Source organism: Embiotoca jacksoni, unplaced genomic scaffold, assembly GCF_022577435.1.
Source record: "Embiotoca jacksoni isolate LCO1_2020_lvr unplaced genomic scaffold, fEmbJac1.0.p SCAF_10, whole genome shotgun sequence".
Lineage (NCBI taxonomy): Eukaryota > Metazoa > Chordata > Actinopteri > Embiotocidae > Embiotoca > Embiotoca jacksoni.
The window spans coordinates 16011194-16032447 of record NW_027185230.1 but is presented as its reverse complement, the minus strand read 5'-3'; the positions used below and the strand labels follow the sequence as shown (position 1 = coordinate 16032447).

The window sequence follows — 21254 nt, the reverse complement described above, 5'->3', positions numbered from 1 at the left end:
CAAAACTTTTTAAAAGGACTGAACGAAAGTAACGCACTACCTCTCAGAGTAGTCAATTAACATGCATGTACCTGTCCGACAGTTTCAATCAGCTGCCTCACAGCATGAGCCGCAAGATTTATTTAGATATTGTGGCACACTAATTATTTTTCACTCTGCAGTTTGAGATTTCTGCTAAGTCACTCTGAATTACATTATATGATACCTGGGGCCAAAATATTAGCAGTAATTATTTTGGTGAAGGACAGGGTAAGGATTTTTTTCAAATAATAAATTAATATTTGAGAAATTAAAAGCTAGAAAAGTGAGGTTACCTTTATTACAGGATACCGGCCTATATCGCACATGGACTCACATATGCCGTCTGACAGCAGGTATCCAGGGTAGCATGAGTCACAGGACTGGGAAACTTTTCCTGCAGACACATGACAAGTTTAAAATGTTAGTCTGGTGATAGTCTTCATCCCTTAAAAATATAAATGAATCAAATTTCAACTGATCCTATGACAAGAGTTGCCAGTGTAGCCAAAGCATAATTTGTAATCCTTAACAAATAAAAACACTTATCACTCTTTGAATATTATACTGTATTTTAGTGACTCATTAGTAAAATTGTATGTGTACAGTAGGAAGCAGCTAGCCTGGTATTACCAGCCTGGCCACGCTCCATTAGGGTTTGTTTCCAGTCATTGCATCTGAATGAGAGTAGACTTTGGGTTAATTTGGAAACCACTGGAGTATAGCCTTTAACCCTTCCGAGTGGCTGAGTCAGAGACTGTATTTAGAGCCTCAGCCTTATTCTCAAAAATGTGCAAGGAGATGGTGCGTGGGTGGAGCTGAGGCGGCCCAAATGAAGCCTGATTGCTGAAACCTGCAGGGAGCGAGCCAACAGGGATGCCAGCCACCTGTCATTTAAAGCAGCACCGCCCTTAGTTTTGCATAACTTTGATCCTTAATACAATTTAGATGGGTGGGTTACATAACAATTCACCACTGGTACAGTTGTCATAAACATCAGGGTCTGTGGAAATTGACTCGCTTTTGCAGCCTTTAAGTGGCCATTCAAAGAACTGCTGTTTTTGGTACTTTGCATCAGCCTCATTTCTCAGCCGGGGAGGTCGAGGTTGGGCTGAGCGAACCTTAATGCAAACAGGGTTTCCAGACTGAAGCTGCTGAGGTGAGCCAGACGAGGAAGCAGTGGGGCTGAGGCTTATAGCTACAGACATGCTGGCAATATTTGAGAGACCATTAAAAATCATAGCTTTTTTTTTTAGTTTTTTTTTAAGATTAAATTTTTGGTCACATACATTCAGAGCATATGCACCCATAACGTACGACCACTCAGCTAACAGCTCACTACTGCTATTGTTGTTGTTGTTTTCTCTTCTAATCAAATCTCTTGACAGTTGCAAAACTTTTGAATATCACCAGCCTTTTTATTTAATTTTAGAGTAGATAAACTGTTCAAATGTTTACATGATTCTTTTAAGAAGGTTTAAAATTAGCGTTCCTTTGCAGGATGTACGAATAACATGAGCATGTACTGTATATATCATTACGAGGGTCGATACGGAACACTGTCCGAGCTCTCCACCACTTTCACATCTGCAGTCCTGGGAGAAAAAAGCATCATCAATATCTCATAACCTACATGCGATCTGTGTGTGTGTGTGTGTGTGCGTGTGCGTGCGTGTGTGCGCGTGCGTGTGTGTATCTGCCGTACATGAAATTACTGCTGAGTGGACACTTGTACCTGAGCACGTCCTGCAGCTGGCGTGGCAGGGCTCACAGGTCCTGTGTGTAGTGTCGTGGTAGTGCCCCTCAGGGCACGAGGGGAGGCAACGGCCTTCTTTTCTGAAGTAGATGAGGCCCAGAGCGCAGCTCAGGCAGCCGTCCTCCCTGGGCCCGATGCACTCCCCGCAACTCGGGTCACACTTCTCACACATCCTCGAGTCAGTGTTTCCATAGTGACTAGTGCACAGATGGTCAAAAGTTATGACAGACTGGATTTAATTAAATGAAATGAGATTAGAGCTTTGTTTGTCCTCAAAGGAAATACCTTCCTGCAGCCTGACATTTAGATTTACACAACTATAACTATTTAGACATGGCGGGGACTAACACCTGATACACTAGTCACAACAAAACACCTCCATCCACTGCTGAGGAATGTCACATTGTTTGCATGCAGGTATAAAAGTACAGCCACATCATTAAAACCACTGACAGGTGAGGTGAATAACACTGGGACCTGCAGAGAACAGGACATATGTGGCAGCACGTGAACCGTCAGTTCTTAAAGGTAATGCCTTTGTCATCAGGAAACTGCTTCCTGCTTCCAAGTGGCCTCTTTCACCAGGATAACACCTTGCCAATTGTAAAAATTGTTCAGGAAGGGTTTTAGGAACATGACAAAAAGCTCAAGGTGTTGACTACGCCTACAAAGTCCCCAGAGGTACTGGAAAGACAAGTCTGATCCATAGAGGCCCCATCTCGCAACTTCCAGGACTTAAAGGATCCTGATACCACAGGACACTGTCAGAGGTCTTGATGAGTCCCTGCCTGGACAGATCAGAGCTGGTTTGGTGGCTGAGAGGAGGCAGCTTTATTTTTCAGCTGATTGTTGTAGGTAGACGTTGCATCCTGTTTTATTTTTCTCTAAAGTATTTAACTGCGCATCAATTTAACGGCACATTAATTTAACTGTCTCCGTCACAGCACCCCTGCCCAAAAATAATCCAGTCTAATTAGCATTTTACAGGCCACATGAAGGGCTATTTAAATCTCAGGGTAAATTAGCTTGCATCTCCAAACTGCGCCCCTGTCCAGCTAACTAAAAGAAAGCTATGGTTTAGTGTCCATAGTGTCATTATCGGACACGGCCTGTCTTTCATTAACGACAACACTGTGTGACCGCATTTAATGTGATGGGTGAGCGGCACAGTTGGACGGCGAGCAGGTTAAACTACCTGTGCTGGCAGGTCTCCACACACTCCTTGCCCTCTCGAAATAGATGGGCTTTGCAGGTGAGACACTCGTGGCTGTGCTTTCCAACGCAGGACTGACAGGAAGCGTGGCAGGGTTCACACGTCTGCCCCGACTCCTCCTCGTAGTAGTCTGCTGGGCATTTGTCCGTGCAGGTGCCATCTGTACCAACAAACACACGATCATGCAGCTAAGCAAACAAGTCACAGACGCCCGAAGATCTTTCCGGGACTCGCAGCCCAAACTGGACTCACTGAGCAGGAGATGTCTCTGGTTACAGCTCAGGCAGTGGGTTTTGCCAGGACCGGAGCACCTGTGGCAGTATTTGTGACAAGGATGGCACTCCCCGTGCTGGTCTGCGTACTGGTGAGGCGAGCACTTGTTGGCGGGCGGCGTGCAGTGGCTGTGACCGTCCAGCCTCTCACCCTCTCTGCAGCTAGTGCAGGAGCCGGCGTGGGGCCCGAAGCATGTGAGGCAGGAGGTATCACAGTCTGGAGATATGAGTGAAAAAGAACTACATCAAAAGTTATCATACCTAAAGTGAAGCACATGTAGATTCTATATTTTTCATCTAGACATGATATCTAATATGTAATAGCTGTATCTGAAAATAAACTATGAACATCAGGTCAGAGATTTTAATTAATTGTCTTTTTACTGTAGCAGCACATTTTACCTGGTAGTTTCTACCCGTGCATGATCTGTGAAAACATTTTCTGTTGTAAGCTCACACTGTCCGTTTTGCAGCAGAGCAATGTACTTTGCTTTTAAAAGACTTTCTGCAGGCAGCTACTTTAAGTAGCAACAAAAGCGGGCGTCGCCTGCAACATTTTATAGGGAGAGGCACACAAAACCAGAGCGGTGTGTCTTTCTCGAGGGAACTGTCTTTGGCGTCGCTGTGCTGTTTTCAAGGTTTGACAGCTGCCTGTTAACCGTCTGAGAAGCGTTGCTATTTTAGTCAGTGCTGAAGTGAAGAAACACACTCAAGCATACTACGGAATATAATTGAGAAAATGCATGTCATACCCAAAAGGACAGAAGCTCTGACTGTGTAGTAAGAAATAATTTCAGCGTTATTAACTCAAAAATGGGTGACGGCTTCACTTTGATGAGTAACTTTTGTTTGCCCGTGATGCTCCATGCAGCCCAAGATAAATACATTTTCACCAAAACATCTGAAAAGACAGATAAGCAGTGTGTTTTCTGCTGTGCAATGAAGGTCGTACCTTTACAGTCTCCAGTTAGAGCGTCCCTGTAGGTATGGGAGGGGCAGGGTGCCAGACATGCCCCGTTGTGCAGGGTGGCGTCGGGGTCCACGCAGGCATCACAATCGTTGTTGTTCTGCCCGTCACACAAAGCGCAGTCTGGGTGGCAACGCAAACACTCCCCTTCCTCCTTGTCCTCGAAGAACCTCTCAGGACAGTCGAGCACGCACAGGCCCTCGTGGAGAAAGTGATACTCCTCGCAGCCTGCACCGAGAAGAGCTTTTCAACTAAATGGAGGAACAGTTTATTACAACTCAATGAAACTATAGTAAGTACCCTAAAGTCTTTAACAAAAGTCCTCTCTGTCAGGCATGGACTTCAGTTGGTTAGAAAATGACAAGCCACGAATGAAAAATTATCCAGGCGAGTTGTGTATTATGTCAGACGCACACTTTTCTTGTATCCAAATATTGCCGCAAAACGTAAAAGTGTGTTCACAGTAGATTAACAAAAATGAAGTTTGACGCTGTCATCTTGCCACAAGGGACCTCGTTGTGCTCTCTAACATATCTGTCTACAGCCATGCTACCAGTCCTGTGAGGGAGTAGGAACAGCACGGCTAGAGACAAATGGTCAAATGGTTTTCAATTGGTACGGTGAGTTTGTTTGCAAACAGTAGTTAACATCTAGCAGTTGTTTGAAGTCATGTTTCTGACCACCAGGTGAAGATAAGTTAAATATTTCCTCTCTTTTAGCTCCGTTTTTGGTCTCCACCAGCTCTTGATGTCAAATATCTGGCTCCTTAGCTACTATAAATGCTACAGTCTGTTAACTAGACACTAACCATGTTTGTAGTAGAACTTCTTCCACTAAAAACAGCTGTAGCGTTTTGAGAGTGAATAACTGAACTACAATCTAAAACTCACTGCAAAGCTCTGTAGAGCCGAGGGAGCTACCGGTAGTTCTCTGTGGACTCTTCACGATGATCCTTTTACCCTGTATTTGGTCCATGATTATAATTTTGATTATAGCAGCCTTGTAGGCACAGGTGTAGTTTGCCCTAAACCTGTACCTTAAAGTTACAGTTAATGCAAATGTAACACTTTCTGTACTCGTATCAAATTAAGAGCCCTCTAGCGTGCAATAGCTTTGTGATATATCATTGAAAACCCTAAATATAAACTCCTGGTGACGCTAGACAGAAGTTACTAGGATACACTGTGTAGGAACCATCGATAAAGCTTGATTATAATTCAGTCTGGACTGACCAGTCATGCTGTCCCTCGAGGTATCCCTTTAGTGTGGCTGACAATAACAAGCAACAAACTTGCCTGTGAAAACACTGCTGTCAAAAGAGGACTTGTAGAATAAAAACACGCAGACTGAATGAGCTCCAACAGCTGAATTTCTCCTGGTCTGCATTGTGTTTCAGTACCTGTGCACTGCCCGACTGGGTTGCACTCCTGACAGGCCAAGGGGCAGCGTTGGCACCCCCGGTCCCGGACAATGTGTGCTGGCGGACACTCCTCCACACACTGGTGCTTGTGCAGGAGGAGAGGCTCTTCACAGCTCAGGCAGTGGGTCGCGTTCCTCCAACAGGACGCACAGCCGGCCGCACAGCTACGACACACCTGGCCTGCAGGATAACCCCTGTTGGATGACAGATGGGTAGACACATAATCAAACACAAGAAAATAAATAAACTGAACTCATGCATGTATACTTTATATTTGTTTTGTCCTCATTCTGCTGAAATCACTCAAACCATGCATGATAATATTGAAACAAATTAAACTTCACACTTGCATTATTTCTCTTAATTAAATGATTTCTTTCCTTGCGGTACTCGTCAAGCTGGACGGATTTTTTTTTTGCATGTGAAAAATATTAAATAAGCTGTCATGAATGCCGCCGGGGTAAACAAGTGGACTGACATTTGCTCTGCTCTCTGCTCCACTCGAGAGGACAGCTAATAATGTATACAGGCAATTATGCAGACCTTATGTAATTCAAAAAAATTATTAGACGGTGGTAAAAAAATTAATTATCATAAAGCCCGCATGGGGGGAAAGTTTAAATTCTCATCTTAATGCTAATGGTGCTTCAGCAAGGACAATACATGCTTTCAGTTTCAAGGATATCACGGTTTATTTGCACATAAACATCAAGCAGGAAATGTCAAAACCATGGCCAAAAAATGCATCTCCTGACATTTTATTTATGGCTCCCCAGAGGACGGGATTCATACATCTGGCCAGGTGTTCAAAAGATGTGATTACAACATGGCAGCAAGGTTAAATCTCTGCAAACTGAGATTAATCAATTCCCAGGCAGAGATGAAAAGAAGCACGTAAATGCATTTCAATTTGAGCCAACAGTGATAGGATTGACCCCTGACCTGACACACTCCTGGACACACTGTCCATCCTGCAGGAACAACTGAGCTTTGCGAGTGCTCTGACAGCGGCTGCAGTGCTCGGCATCCACACACTGCAAACAGCCTGGAGGGCACGCCTCACACACACCGCTCAGCCGACTGGCAAAGAAGCCCCCCGGACACTTTGACACACATGTCTGCTGTGTGGTTAGAAATCTCCCTGGAGGAGCAACAACAAACAGTAAACATCATCTTTGTGGGAGAGCAGGATCTCATGTGGTGTAACCATGAAAATATTAAAACGGCTGTTGCAGGTCCGGAAGCATAAACCTAATCTACAGAAGTCACGAACAGACCTTTTGCACATTTTGTACACTGGTTCTTCTCCTCTCCAGAGCAGGACTCACAGGACGGGTGGCAGTCCTCGCACGCACCGTCATCTGGAGGGAAACAACACGGTGGACATGAGAGAAAGAGTTACGATTCACATTACAGCACAACACACAAAACGCACAACAGAGGAAACCTGAGCCGTGATCCAGGACCATCACAGTCCTGGCCAACAGATGCAAACAAAACATGTCGGTCATTCGATAAAAACTTGTTAAGGAAGGAATAGTGAAAATTTGAACTCAGACAATGGTCACAGGTCGTCTCAGAGACGTTTGAAGTGAGAGGAAGGTTGCTGGAAGCAGAAATACTGCTTGTAGTGTAATATTACCTGCAGCCTACAGTGAAGATAAAGCTAGAAGCTGCTTAGCTTAACGTAAAGACTGGAAACAGGAGGAAACAATGAGGTCGGCTCTGGTCAAAATCATTATTCACCAACCAGCAAATCTAAATATGACTTAACACTATGAAGTCGGATCTTTACTTACCAAACAGTAAAAATTACAAATTGTGGCTTTAAACGGTGCTGTGTGCGGCAACTTTTTTATTTTGTCTGGGAGCTGTGACTTCTGAGTGTCCTTCCCACTTTGTCTGGCAAACGTTTTACCTTTTGACAGAGCCAGGTCAGCTGTTTCCCCCTGAGTTCAGTCACTGTCCTAAGCGACTGGGCCTTGACTGGCAGGTTATGACCCATCAAGTGGGTCGCAGAAAAAAAGTTGAGGGAAAAGAAAGTTTCATTGTGAAGTCTACTGAATTTTTGGTTCTGCCCTTTTATTTTAAGGACATGCGTTTACCACGATGCAGTGCGTGTGCAGTAGCCGTTCACTGCTAACATTGCCATGACAGTTAAAACCAAAAGTAACTACCTATCCTCAATAATTAGTTCTCAGTGGAACATCTGTAAACAGGTTTGGGATTAGATAAATTTGACCTGTTTAATTCAAGATAAAAGTCATTTTCATTGAGTGCATTTTTGTTCCACTTTTTTCAATTTATTTCATTTTTTTAATAGTGCATGAAGGCATTGTGTTTTATGATAAATGAATGACTCATTTGGGTTGTGACTTAATGACAAAGATAAATTGAGTTCCTGAGGTTACACCAGCAGAGAACTAGTGTCCTAAGATAAACTTCTCATTTAAATACCAGCAAGAAAGCAAATAAGTGTATTTGTTTCAGGCGTGAAAGTGGGATTGATCTTCTTATTTAACTCTGGGTAAGAAAGTGTGTTTCCCAAAATCTCTTCCAACAACAGCAATTAGAAAAAAACAACTTGGATTAATACTTAAATTCTACATTCACAATCTGAATTAACTGTCAATTACACAAAATCCCAACTGCACCCTGCGATTTTGTGCTGTTTCAGATTCTGTTTTCTCATTGCTGAGAAGTTTAAGAATAACTTTACCTCTGTGCGTTCACTTTCAACCTTTGTATTAACCTCTGCACTTTTCTCAGAGTTATTTTAGTTCCTATAATTAAGATGTCTTGCCTCCCACTAATTACCATATGTTGTTTTAAGGACTGTCCAACTAATTCGAGGAGGGAACAAAATGTTCAGCGTATACGATCAATTATTTCAAAGTCCGTATCTGGCCGACATTCATTCTGTTTTGAGTGCTTAAGTTGGTACAGGGTTCAGGCACGATGGCACACAGACCAATTACCCTCCAACATTTCTTTTCTGGCCCTGTGAAAGTGCCCAAATCCCTGATTCATTATGGGCAGACGGTTGGATTAGTGGAGTACAAGTATTAGTCTCACCGCTGCGAAAGGTCTTAATGGGACAGGCCTCATGGTCAGACACACACTCTCCGTTTTCCAGCATCTTCCCCTCCTCACACGACAGACAGTCTTCGTCCTCCGGGCCGCTGCAAGTCACACAGTCTGAGTGACACTCCTCACAGTCGTTGGTGTCTTCATCGCCATAGAAACTGTCGGGACACTCTGAAACACACCTCCCCTCTGAGGAGAAAGAAAAGGAGAAAATTCTCTGTTTTCTGAGATCCATCTTGTATGTAACCAACTTCAGCTGGGTGAGTTCACCATTTTGGGAGGTTGTACTTTCCTAAGAGGCGAACTCCACCGATTTTACACATCAAAGTCTGTTTACAGTTTTACCACATGTATGAAAAAAAAGATGTATAAAGCCTTTTTATGCTTTGGTGTGAAGTCTGATACATCTGCTGGGTCTGAAGACAACCAGCTTAAAAAAAAAAAATCTTGTGGTGCGCAGTTAGAAAGAAGAAAGGTTATCAGGTCACTGTGGCTCTGTCGCCATGTTTACTTATAGCTACATTAGCTGCTATTAGCACAACACACCTGAGTGAACTGTCAGCGGTTGAGTTGCATTGTGGGTAAGACAGGCACTAGGTTTTAACCATAGACTGTATATAAAAGTGGACATAGCTGCTGTCTCTGAGAAGTGAGGCCAGAACGGAAGTGTCTTAAGGTGCAATACCACCGAGGGCCACAAGGGGTTGGCTCCAGATAGCCTCTGTGTATATAGACTCCCATTCCAACTTGACTCCATTTCCAACAAAGAAAAAGAATATGGTGAATGAAAACAGATAATCTATCCGTTCGGCTGCATTCGGGGTTTTTTTCATTTTATGTTACAGCACTTTAAAATTCTTCTCAACATTAGAGTATTTTTACCTGCACTGCATGTAATTGGCAGATACAGTCAAGGCTGGGCTGGGGCACTGGGGCCACAGACCTTTGTTTGTAGACATGACAGCACAATTTAAATTGAAGGGATAAGCATCTAAAGTGGCCTCAGAGATTCAAGTAAAAATGCAGTGTCAAAATTCAGGTTTAATACATTTATCAGAACTGTTTCTGTCAAGCTGACATGGTGCATACTCATGCTTATATAAATTTGTTTTTAGTCAATCAGTTTTCTTGTGGGTTAATCTGTCCCTGGATACAGTTAACAGTCAGTTTAATATATTAATACTTGAAATATAAAATGCTCATCTTGTAAAGTACTATGTATTGCCATACATTAATCACCCAACATAAAGTAGTATTTAAAGTATTTAAATTAATATTGTCCATCTAAATACTGCTAGTCTCCACTGCGGCAAAAGGCAGTAGTAATATGCAAATTAAAAATAAATGGGAGTCTTAGCTTGAAGGACATATTCAGAATAAAACATGGAAAAAATACAAGAATGTCAGAGTTACACCTGAGCAGAATACAGATGGAAAATGACATTTCTTTTCCTCCAACCAGAGTGGCAAAAATAAAAGCAGCACTAACAGGAGACTGCTGGAGGAGGTGTGCCACAACAGTCAGAAAATTATTTCTGCTTTTTAAATGTGAAAAAAAAAAAAAAAAAAAAGAATGTAAAAAAAAAAAAGTAGGTTGAGAAAAAAAATGACATCAATTCTAATAAAAGTTAATTTATCATGTGCAGTATAATAAAACATGACAGGAGCCTCTTTGTCCACATCAATAACTTTTGATCCTTTAATGCAAGACTTCCACTGCTGTAAATACTGCTTCATGACTTAATGTCTGAACCAGTGGGGCAGTTTTACCTGATAAGAAGAGGTCGGTCTCGCACCAGTAGCACTCGTGTTCATCACAGCTCACACAGTTGTCTTCACATGGAATGCAGGTCATCTCCTCTTCCATGCTGTACGTCTTAGCTGGGCAGTTTTTGTAGCAGCCATCCTGAAAACTGATAACAAAAGCAGCAGTCGATACCTGTGGTTGTAACACACACACACACACACACACACACACACACACACACACACACACACACACACACACACACACACACACAAGATCAACTCTACTCTCACTGCAAAAAGAGGCCTTTTCATTCGTATAGCAGTGAAATGAAAGGCAGAGCGGGTGCAGAGAGGCGAGATCAACACCTGGCGACAGAGAGGCACACAGCCTTACTTGTAAAAGCCCTCAGTGCAGGACAGGCAATGCCTGGGGTTATCTGTTGAAAGCAGACAAAAAAACTCAGCTCTCCTTATAAACAGGAACTACCGGGAAAAACCTTTGAACGTGGTCGGCAACACACTGGGAGGAGAGCTCGCTCTACCGTAGGCAGCGCTCATTTGGGGAAAACTTTGTTAGGGCTACTGAGTCGTGACTTACACAGGACACACTTCCTGCAGCCCTCCTCACAAGCCATGCAGTCGTCGTAATCTGGATCCTCCACCTCTCCTGAGAAAACAGACAAGAGATGGAGTGTGGAGGAGAGATACAGCGAGAGAAACAACTGGAGAAAGGAGGTGAGAGAGCGCTGAGGGTGGACGGGTGTGAAACAAAGCTCTTCAAGGTCATCTCTGAAGCTGTAACACAACAGATAACAGAAGGCCATCTCATAAATAACACTTGTTTACCTTCTCCACACTCCAGCTTCGCACACCTTCCATCAGAGACGTAGTAGGAGGAGTTGCACTTCAGGCAGTGGTTGGGGTTGGTGCAGAGTCGGCAGTGGTCCGAGCAGGGCTCGCAGCTCTTCTCCTTGGTGTGGTAGAAGGCCTCTGGACAGGCGTCCACACACAGGCCTTTATACAAGTAACGCTCCATGCCAAACTTATCTGGAAGAACAACAACATTCGTGGTGCAAAGACATGTGACACTGAGCTTTGAGATGTACAAAACATTCAGCTTGTCGTTTGGCTACATAGTTAATAATTTATTGGGCAAAATTTAAGTTTGACTTTTTTAAATGCGAGTAAATGAATTGCGTGCAATGTGAAAGGGGTCACTTATAGTGACGAACCCACAAATAATTATTGATTCACTGTCGCCGCTCTCTTGAGGACCGTTTTCCGATGCAGCCGGCAGCTCATTGCACAGCTCTAAAAACCTCTTATATGACCTCCAAACAGCCAATGACAGACACAGTTACAGACTGGTATGGTCAGACCCCGACAACAGGTCAGGATAAAAGTGAAAAAATTAGAAGCAGTAAAATAAAAACAGAACACTAACCTTGTTTAAATCATTGTGTGATTAATGTGTCAAAAACTCCAGGCCATTTTACTTATTCTAAAAAAAGTAAAACAGTCACTCAAATAATCCCTTGAATAAAAAAGTAAAAGGAATACATAGTTTTAGGTTTTTATATTCTTTAACAGGAACATTTCTGACCTGTTTCACCACTGTGAGAGTAAAGAGAGGGCAAAAAATACCACACCCCGCTTCCCTTTTACATACTGGAGGTGCACATGATTAAAGTTGAACACACATGCTCAACACAGCGTGATCCGCTGGTTTCGTCCTCACCGGTGTCACAGCTGGTGCAGTTGGCGGGCACGGCGTCCACACAGGTGGCACAGGTGTGGTCACACAGGTGACACTGGCCGCCTGACTGGTACCTGCCCCTGGAACACGCCACCACGCAGCGGCCCTCGTCGAGAGCCCTGCAGCAACATCAAAACAAGTCCACACATGTGATTTATGTCTGTGTTCATGAGTTGAACTCATCTACGTCCCAGCATGAAACACATGGATTCACAAAGAGTGTGTTGACAAAGCAGAGGAGGAAAGTTGGTTAAAATGAAAGGGAATTTAGATGTTTTTAAATACTAATGTTAAGTATTCAAAATTTGAATTTCCAACAACCAATCTGTCTGCTAAATCTGTCTGATATTCAATACTGTGGAAATGTCAGACACTACACATTTAGATTCTCATCCACCATGCAATACCATCAGAGTCTGATTGGTCTGAAATTCATTCTGCAGCATGACATCGATATCAGACATCCAGTCAGAGTTACAAGGAACTATCCTCAGCCAACAGCCGGTGTGGCGCCCATAGAGCCCTGATCTCAACATCCTGGACTCAGTCTGGGATTAAATGACGAGACAGAAGACACGGAGAACTTGCACAGCTCTGTAGATTCAGTCGGTCTCAAAGAGTCCTGGAACAACCGGCCTGTCTTAAAAAAAAAAAAACTGTGCACAAGTGAACCTCAGAGAACTGCTGTTCTTAACACAAACGGTGGTCATGTGATGATTGAGGTATTTTCTCTTTACTGATTTTTGTTTGAAGTTTACTGATAAATAAACACTATTAATGGACTCATTTTTGAAAGCATCCCGAGTTTACTTTTAGTGCAGTAATCTTTTGCAGAGTACTTATCAGCGACTGGAACCTAATCCTCCATGGAGTGAGTTACCTTTTTCAATGAATGAGTTAAAAATTCTGTTATTGATTGTCCAAAAATTCAAAAAGTCAATGTAGTATCTGCAGCTTATTTAACTTAATTCTGTTACATTTGGCAGATGATCTTTACATTTAAGAGGCTAAAACCAGAGACTCTTTTATTTTTCTTACTATCTCACCTAAAATTACTGAAATGGTCATTTATTTTATTACAGTAGTTGTTAGTTATCTTTCTTTTATTTAACAAATCAATTTAATGACTAATCATTTCAGCTGGATACAAAGTCTGTCTGTTCATTAATTGATTTAGAATTGAATCAGCATCTGACTGGCTTTATTGAAACAAAACCAATACATCTGTGAAATATGACCATTTGGTATCCGACACCGTCGTGAAATACCATTTATTACTCAGAGAAACAGTGGGATGCATTCATCTCCCCTCTGACCCTGAAACTTAAAAAGTCAAGTCCAACTCACCGTGAAGAAGCACAGCTGATGCAGTCTTCGCTCTGCGGCCCTGTGCACTTCAAACACGTTGCATCGCACGCGTGGCACTTCCCATCGCTGTCCTGGTACTCTCCTGATGGACAAACAGCGAGAGAGCCACAGTGAGTCAGGAATGAATAATCATCTGAGGCACAGAGGTGGGCTTAATGTCAGATGCCGAAGAACGGAAGGGACACATAAACCGAGCAGCTCCACAACATTCGTTTATACAAATAAACACAGCTGACTTATGGTTGACTCAGAGGGCTCAGAATGAGGATATGATAATACACACCTCACTCTAAACAGATACAAAAGGTCTAATCTTACACTCTCAACAAACACGAGTAGCTGTTGAGAATACATGGTATTAATTCTGTAAAAGGAAATACTTGTATTTTTGTGTAAATAAGCTGCAGAAGTTAGAACTAAATGTCTCAAAGTTGCATTTTATTCATCAAGCAGCAGCGAGCCAACGTGTAATAGAGGAAGAAGATGGTTGACTGACCGTCTGAGCACACTGTGCTAACAACACACACTCCCTCCTGCAGGCTGTGACCGCTGGAACAGCTGCTGCAGTTCCCCCGGCTCGGTCCAATACAGGTGAGACAGCTGGCGTCACACCTGAGGAGAAGAGCGCAGAGACTGAGCACATAAAAACACACACAGAGACAACAACAACAACAACAACTACCCACACCCTCCGCATGTACAGGCGCACGACGCAAGCGCAAAAACAAACGCACTCAGCAGCCAACCTCCAGATTAAGGCCTGCCATCACCAGATAAACAAACCACCCACACCAGTGAGCTCACCTCCTACATATCCTGTGACCATCATCTATCTCCGGGTTCGGCTCTGTGGCGTAGAAGCCGGCGCTGCAGGCGGACACGCACCTCCACTCCTCCATCAAGTAGCCTTCTGCGCAACGGTTGCACGCCCCAACGCCTGCACCTGATGCCGCACGACGCACAAACAAACACGCTCTTAAGTGGACAGAGGATATGAAGTAGTACTGCAAGCAACAACAGAGTAAAGTCATGCATTTTAATGACATTTAAAGAGGTTTTCATACAGCTCACGGCCGTGACCTTTGACCTCAGCCTCACCTGCACAGGTAGCACACGCCTTGTGACAGGGCTTGCACGCGCCTTCCTGTGTGTCATGGTAGAATCCGGCCGCGCAGCTCTGCTGGCACCGATTCCCCTGCAGACTGGAGAGGGCGGAGGAAGCATGTGGCACCGAGACACACTCAGTCAATCATGTGACACCATAAAGATGAGTCATTGCCTTCCGACTGCAGGCTCGGTTTTCCAACCCACAGCACACCACCACAGGCACTCAGTGAACTGAGTCAGTGAGCGCTCCATTCCGGAAACTTCTAACTCAACAATATGGTGAATTTGTCAGAGATGCTTCATCTTCTCTCCTAATCATATCGCAAAATGGAAATCAAGATACACTTTTCTGTCTGAGCTGACAGCACAAAGTTTTGAATACAGAGTTAAAAATACAGTAGCTCTTTCTAATTGTTATGATACTGCAGAGAGTGTGTGTGTGTGTGTGTGTGCGCGCGCGCGCGTGTGCACGGGAAGAGTCGGTATTCTCGGTGGCTGCAGGAGACGGAGCAGTGTTTACCGAGCACTTAATTCAAGCACCATCAGAGAATTTGTTTCACCTTGTGTCTGGTTTGCATTCTGTGCAGATGCTGTAGGAGGTGCACTTCCAACAGTTTTCACTGCACTTTCTGCACATATTCGCATCTGTGGGGAAATCAAACAATACACATGGACTACACATCAGAGCCATTAATCCATCTTACTCACACACCTCTCAGCTCCAGTTACACCAACTGACTATTCATTACAGGCCCGTGTGCAGCTGTGTACTCCTGTGTAAGACGCAGATCCTTACATGTTCACTTAAGGACATTCCTTCCGTCTTGTTAAGTTTAATTATAAAAAATGTGACAAAAACACAGAAAATTAGAAGCCTCCAACCGTGGTCGAGGTAGTAGTTGTCCTCGCAGCTGGCTGTGCAGGTATTGGTCCCCTCGGTCAGGTGATGACCAGGCTGACAGGAAGTGCACTGGTTGCTGCGACTCCCGGTGCAGCTCTCACAGGAGGAGTAGCACTTCTTACAACGCCGGCGGTCGCCCCAGAAACCCCTGGGACACTCTGACACACACAATCTATATATAGGAGACACACGGATCAAAGCACACAGGAGGACAACAGGTGTAAACAATTACAACATAATGTGACATCCTGGTCATTTACATTTTATTCCATACAGACAAGCCTTTAAAAGTCAAAAATGAGTTGATAAAATATATAAACATGTGGATAAAGGAACAGCTGGGCAGGTACGTATGAGCCATATGCTCCACAGCAACAGGATGAACTGTACACGGCTTTCTGGGTCTACTATCTGCACTCTGCGCAGTGTAATCATGCTAACCTTGTGTTGTTCTTGAACTTGAGAAAAAAGTGCAAGCATGTGACACACTGCTGCGGGCTCGGCCCCTCACAACCATCGTCACTGCATTCTGGGTCGCAAGGTCCTGCAAGGGCAAACGCTCGAAAAGTCACAGCCCCATCATGGCAACAACGAGAAGAGAAGTTATGCGGACTGCGGATTTAATTGTACATCTACAGTATGTGAGAAACGTTCTCAGCAGTCATCTACTGCAAGTCTGCGTCACAGCTGCATTAAGCTGCTATCTGAGAGGTCCGAGTGAGAACAAGGAGAAGCTTAATACCACCAAGATGCAGAGTATATGACTCACCGCTGTATTCCTCAGCGAGATCACTATCCATCAGATTCTCAGCTGATCGAGCTCGCTCACGATGCTGAGGGTACGGCTGCTCTGCGGTGCCATAAATCACCAGGGACCACTTCTTTAACGTCCCTGTGAAACAAAAACAGAGTAAGATGAGAGGCTCATCCCGCGAGGCCTCGCACCGGATCTCAGCTGCTTCTGATTCAGTTTATGTTTAATAATATTGAGATGTTACAAAGGGAAAGAGCAGACCGAGTTCATCGCTGTCTCTCTTCTGAGAGGGAGTATCCTGGATTTTCAAAGTCCACTCCCCGGCTGCCTGCTCCCCCCAGCAGTGAGCCGTCATGAATTCCCAGTTCTGAAATCCCTCGGTAGAGTCGTCGAGGGGCCTAAACCAAAACATTACATAATCACTATTATACCACTGCTGTAATTACAACCACAGCTCATTATATTGCTGATTTAAAGGCAACATTATTTAGCAAAATAACTTCTTCCGGATGAATAATTATAAGAAACTCAAGCAGTGTTTCGGGTAGGGAGCCTTTTGTGTGGCTCGTTCTATTTGTGGAGTCTCGGATGTGAGACAAAGCTTCTTTGTTTGTAATGCAAGAAGTTTTGTTCTTGTGTATGTTTGACAAATGCACCACAATAGTATGCGGGTACAGGGTGTTTTGTGAGTCCTTGTGGGCTGGGCGCTGATAGTCATGTAAAAAAGTGAGCACAACTGTTGGTTTTTTTCAACATATTTGGTTAAAACAAATGTTAACTTCTTTAGGTATATATATATATTAAAAAAAAAAAAAAAAAAAAAAAAAAAAAATTCTATGGAAAGTACTTGTTTTTTTTAAACAACTGTACGTACATGACACAATAACTAACTAATTACTTCTACTACGTGGGACGACTCTGGCTCAGATGGAGCCGGTTGTCCACTAATCATAAGGTTGTGGGTTCGATCGTCCACATGCCGAAGTGTCCTTGGGCCAGAAACTGAACCTCAAGTTGTTTCCGATGGGAGGCAAGCACCTTTTATGGCAGCATGAATAGCAAACAATGTAAAGCGCTTTGAGACCACCACTGTGATAAAATGCCATATAAGTGAAGACAATTTACAACTACTGATACTTCTAACAATCAAATTAGTTAACTAACAGGTTAAAATACTCAATAAAATACACAATATCAGGCATAGATTATATTTGTATGGATTTTCTATATGAATTGTTGTGAAACTAAAGTACCTCGATAGTAAAACCTGCAATAATTTTCTGGCCACTTGAGGCGCTAATACTCATCGAGCACTTTATTTAGGAACACCAAATAATTCGTCCCTTTCATGTATGTTGGTGGGATGGACCAAATATTAGGAACATTTTTCAATATATACATATATTTATGGCAGTGGATTGTACAGGTGTTCCTAATCACCTTGTAACACATCCAGGAGTTACGCAGTAACGGGCTGGCCACCAGACGATTATCAGTCCAATAATAAATAACTCTGTTTCTCTTCTTTGTTGCTGCTAAATGCTCCTCTGTCGTTACCATCGAGTCACGAACTGTATCTGTTTATTGTTAAGTGCCTCAAAGGTTGAGAACAGCAGGGTTTTTTTTTTACAGCCTTTACACTGAAAACAACTTCCCACTCATGCCAGAAACGATGCTGATGAGAGTGAAACAGTGAGCTAAAAGAACCTATAATGCTCCATAGGTTACAGTCACGGTCACGTGTCAATTATCTGTGGGTAGGAGAAAAAGCTTTCACACAATATAGTCATTGTTACCCTTTGTTTATGTCAAATTGTATCTGAGCCAATGTGCTTTCAATCGACACTTTGGGTCTAATTTGTTGTGTATTTTTGGAATTTCAGAGTTTATCGAAAGTGAGACGCTGAATGGAAAATTGCCAGGAATTAATTTTGCCGGGAACTTGCCCAGACACTTGTTCCCTTGAAACGCCATATGAGCACCACTCCTGTGATTTTTCAGTAGTGTTTGCCAAAATCTACTTTTCCCCCCTAATTGGACACACTGAAGCCTTCAGCTCTGCAGAGTAGATGCTGCGCTCCAAAAACAAAAATGATGCACATCAATTATTGTACACAGAAACCATCATGTGGTGAAGACGTGGGAGGGGGACTATTGTAGTTTGGATGGAGCATCGCTCCTAGTTACCTGTTAGCGAGCAGCTGTGACGCGGTGCCCGAAGGTGATGTGAGCGTAATGGAAAGGTCGCCGCGACGACTGTGAGTGATGGTAACACGGACGACGACATGCTCCACATAAACAACGTGCTGCGGGGCCTCGCCGGAGCAGCCTGTAGTCTCATACACAGACGTCAGCACCGAGCCGGGATGAATAATTCTGTCATGAGGCACAGAGAAGAAAAAGAATAAAGAGACACAGCGAGCGGCAGAGATAAGGGAAGAGGCAGAAAACAAGGAGCAGAGTCGAGAGTTACAAGGAACAGCAGCAGTAAAGAAAATGACACCCATTAAAGTGGGTGGGAATCAATGCGAGAGAAATCCATGTGAGGACTGAGACAGAAATAGATAACGTGCGATAACAGCGGAGGAATCAAGGGAAGCCCTGACTCAAAGCGAAGATCTCTCACAGTGTGGCGGGTGTGATACCTGCTCAGCTGGATGGCAGCCTCCTCCACACACTCGTGCTGTGAGGGGACTCGTTTCCAACGCTCGGCCTCCTTCACCATGCTCTCAGCATCCAGCAGGCCGAAGCCGTAGAGGTGGCTCACTAACAGACACACACAGACACACACAGACAAACAGACACACACAGACACACACAGACACATTAGCTGGGGCAGAGAAGGCATCGCAGCTTATAAAAGACTTCACGTACTCCTGGGACTTTGTGGGCGTTTATCGCTCTTCTGCTCACAGTATCTCATTAGTTTGTGTGCTCACTGCTTTATAGTTTCCCTAAAAAGAGCTGTGAAAATTACCCAAAATATGCTTATCAAGCTTAACTCATCTTTGCCCCTGCTCTTTATTATAAGTTTTGAGTCGATTTCCAGAAGTCGTCATGTAATCTACTGAGAATAATGAAATAAATAATGTTTAGAATTAGATATTCAGAGCACCTTTGTACCCGGCTCCATTAACATGCCAGTCAGGAGCAGTGAGATGACGAGCTTTTGATGTTCGGACAATAATGTGCTGCACATCCCTCCAGGTTAGCAAAGGACTGAAAATTTAAAAAAATAAAAAAAAAAGTCAAAGAAAAGGAAACAACATACTCTCAGCTCTTCATTATACATATCGATTTTAACGTGTATGGATTTAGAGTTTCGCTGCTTACTTGGCTTCCAAAGTGAGAGCAATGACACCAGCAGCCATGGAGGCGGAGAGGGAAGTACCCGATGGAGCCCTGCGGCAGCTCTGCTGTGGGCCCAAGGTTACCTGCAGAGGACACCAGATCTTTTCAGCTTTTCAACATTTAACAGTTATCAATTACACAGAATGTTTTTTTCTCTGTGAGGAATTTGCTATGGAATTTGTCAATACTGAACAAAAATACTGACGTATTTTTACATTAATGTGATCAAGATCTTATCTTCATAAGATAAATTGACAATTTAGAATAATATATTATTTTGAAAATGCTTCTGGTTTTCCTGCTCTTATTTTTGATTCCTCTTGTTATGTAGACGTACCGATTACCATGTCATCTGGCAGAAAATCACTAGGCTTCTTTTTTAGGCAAAATTAGTTTATAAACCATCAGTGGTTTATCAAACTGGGAGACGAAAAAGGAAAGGAAAAGTTAATGGGTTTTGTAACAGTGAAATAGTTGAGCACTGCTGGGGATACGTCATGGTGCTGTTGGTATGTTGTCAGGTGAGATTCTCACAAAAGAAAGCACAAGTGGAGAACACATAAGCCTGAGGCCATGGGAGCAGCTCTCAGTGTTCACCCAATTTACTGTAATGAGCCACCCAACTCTGTTTACCCGTGGCGCCTGCAAATTATATGACACGAGAGAAGTGTCTGCTTCTTTCTACCCTCTGACTCAAAAATCACAAATTCACTCAGACAGACAGCATTTCAATTCAAACTGGACTTTTTTTTTTTTTTTTTTTTTTTGCCACTACCTGACTGCTGCTTCCCAACACTGCCAACATAAATCAGTATATGGAGTCGATATACAGCCTTTTCAGTGGTATTGTTTTCCAATAGTGCACTGCATTACCTACTGTATGATAACGATGTATCAACTCTGGTGCATTGCTATAAAAACACAAACATCAGTTCTAATCAATCAAGCAGAAGGGGTAAAAAGAGGGTAATCAGGTATTTCTAGAAAAGTAAATTTCTTCAAACTTCATAAAACTTTTATTTAGCCATACTGTCCGTGTTCTAGCGGCTTTTATTGCAGGAAACTAAAGGCTTCAAAAATATCCAGTCTGTTGAAGCGTACTGTAAAACACAGGATCTTTTTTCCCCACAGGAGGCGACAGGTTCTCACCAGCTACTCGCTCCTGTGACTTTTGAATTTCAAAGTTATTGTTCCACCAGGAGGAAAAGTTCAGAGAGGGTACTTCTGGGGCATATTTTCTTGATTGACAGGTGTCTCGGAGTATCAAACTCAACTGCAGAAGTTGTCGCTCGCTCTCCCCCAACACGGCTCCCCCCAGCCCACGCCTCATTTCCTAAATGTGTATTTTCTGGCTTGAAGCAGCTGGCAAGACGGCGGCGAAAGTTAAATCCGACTACGGACTTTAAAACAGCGCTTAAGAGTTCAACCCAAGTTACAGATGTCGCCATCAAAAATGATGTTAAAGATATTTCTAATTTTGTGTTAAAATAATTTTATTATCAGAAATAACAGGTCAGTGATAGTTTCTGACCCTC

At 43.3% G+C, this 21254-nt stretch overlaps 1 protein-coding gene across 1 annotated transcript in view; it reads right to left on the bottom strand.

Moving 5' to 3' along the window:
• The window catches only part of pcsk5a (proprotein convertase subtilisin/kexin type 5a), a 28812-nt gene that overhangs the window by 2488 nt on the left and 5070 nt on the right, over positions 1-21254 (bottom strand). Inside the window, exons 9-35 of the mRNA XM_069169758.1 lie at positions 19702-19802; positions 19484-19587; positions 19014-19134; positions 18556-18744; positions 16630-16766; positions 16384-16506; positions 16056-16158; positions 15596-15786; positions 15274-15358; positions 14705-14808; positions 14411-14549; positions 14103-14218; positions 13586-13688; positions 12221-12357; positions 11329-11529; positions 11081-11149; positions 10877-10919; positions 10504-10646; positions 8722-8922; positions 6924-7007; positions 6589-6787; positions 5626-5840; positions 4212-4454; positions 3240-3476; positions 2970-3147; positions 1754-1971; positions 315-415 (exon numbers count right to left, since the gene is read on the bottom strand). Coding sequence (XP_069025859.1) covers positions 315-415; positions 1754-1971; positions 2970-3147; positions 3240-3476; positions 4212-4454; positions 5626-5840; positions 6589-6787; positions 6924-7007; positions 8722-8922; positions 10504-10646; positions 10877-10919; positions 11081-11149; positions 11329-11529; positions 12221-12357; positions 13586-13688; positions 14103-14218; positions 14411-14549; positions 14705-14808; positions 15274-15358; positions 15596-15786; positions 16056-16158; positions 16384-16506; positions 16630-16766; positions 18556-18744; positions 19014-19134; positions 19484-19587; positions 19702-19802 — 3885 coding nt within the window. The remainder of the gene's footprint in view (positions 1-314; positions 416-1753; positions 1972-2969; positions 3148-3239; positions 3477-4211; positions 4455-5625; positions 5841-6588; positions 6788-6923; positions 7008-8721; positions 8923-10503; positions 10647-10876; positions 10920-11080; positions 11150-11328; positions 11530-12220; positions 12358-13585; positions 13689-14102; positions 14219-14410; positions 14550-14704; positions 14809-15273; positions 15359-15595; positions 15787-16055; positions 16159-16383; positions 16507-16629; positions 16767-18555; positions 18745-19013; positions 19135-19483; positions 19588-19701; positions 19803-21254) is intronic.